The sequence below is a fragment of the Notothenia coriiceps genome, unplaced genomic scaffold, assembly GCF_000735185.1.
Source record: "Notothenia coriiceps isolate Sejong01 unplaced genomic scaffold, NC01 NC01_scaffold00035440, whole genome shotgun sequence".
Classification (NCBI taxonomy): domain Eukaryota; kingdom Metazoa; phylum Chordata; class Actinopteri; order Perciformes; family Nototheniidae; genus Notothenia; species Notothenia coriiceps.
Window position 1 is genome coordinate 227,861 of NW_011368141.1, and position 706 is coordinate 228,566.

Sequence of the window (706 nt, forward strand, 5' to 3'; positions counted from 1 at the left end):
CCCCCCCTTTGTCCCACAACAGGATGAGACGTGCTGTCCGCTGCTGTCTGCCTCACAGAGCAGCAGACATTGGTCGGGAAGATCTAACCGTGTGCCCCGCTCGCTAAAATGCCAAATGCAAAGCTGACGAAAGGGAAGCTGGCATCCATTAACTGCAAAAATGAATCAGCCGGACAGCGAGCCTGCTCTATCAGAGAGCAGGTTCACTGTCCGAGAGGAGATGCATCGTAAATTCCAGAGAACTGCCAGGGTTACGTACCTGCAGTTTGGTATACGAGGCATTGACTAGTCCATTTCTCAGAACAGAGTGCCAGTTCTCTATATGGGAACCACTAGAGCAAGTGTAGAGAGAGGGAGAGATAAGAAAGAACAGATAAAACAAAGTGCTGTGTGAACATAAACAGTGAGCAACCACCGGTGGGTAGTGGGCCAGATCCATGCTGCTCCAAAGTACACTGTCACATTTCCGCTGTAACCTTTTGACTTTCATTATAGGGGTTACCAAATGGAATTGAGTGCAGGAATGAGGAATGAGTACTAAAACACAGGAAGGAGTTGGCCTTTTACCACTTCCTATTCCCTCGTCTCAAAGGTAATGTCATTTATAAAAACGTTTTTGGTGAGGAGATGTCTTCTAGTGCAGGGGTTCCCAACCTTTTTTCCCAAGAGCCCCCCCATATGACTCCTGTTGGAAGTTGCCCCCCCC

General features: G+C 48.4%; 1 protein-coding gene across 1 annotated transcript in view; it reads right to left on the minus strand.

Annotated features, from left to right (window-relative positions):
• Window positions 1–706, minus strand: part of LOC104962851 (poly [ADP-ribose] polymerase 6) — a 23,992-nt gene that overhangs the window by 4,257 nt on the left and 19,029 nt on the right. Inside the window, exon 18 of the mRNA XM_010791355.1 lies at window positions 260–332. Coding sequence (XP_010789657.1) covers window positions 260–332 — 73 coding nt within the window. The remainder of the gene's footprint in view (window positions 1–259; window positions 333–706) is intronic.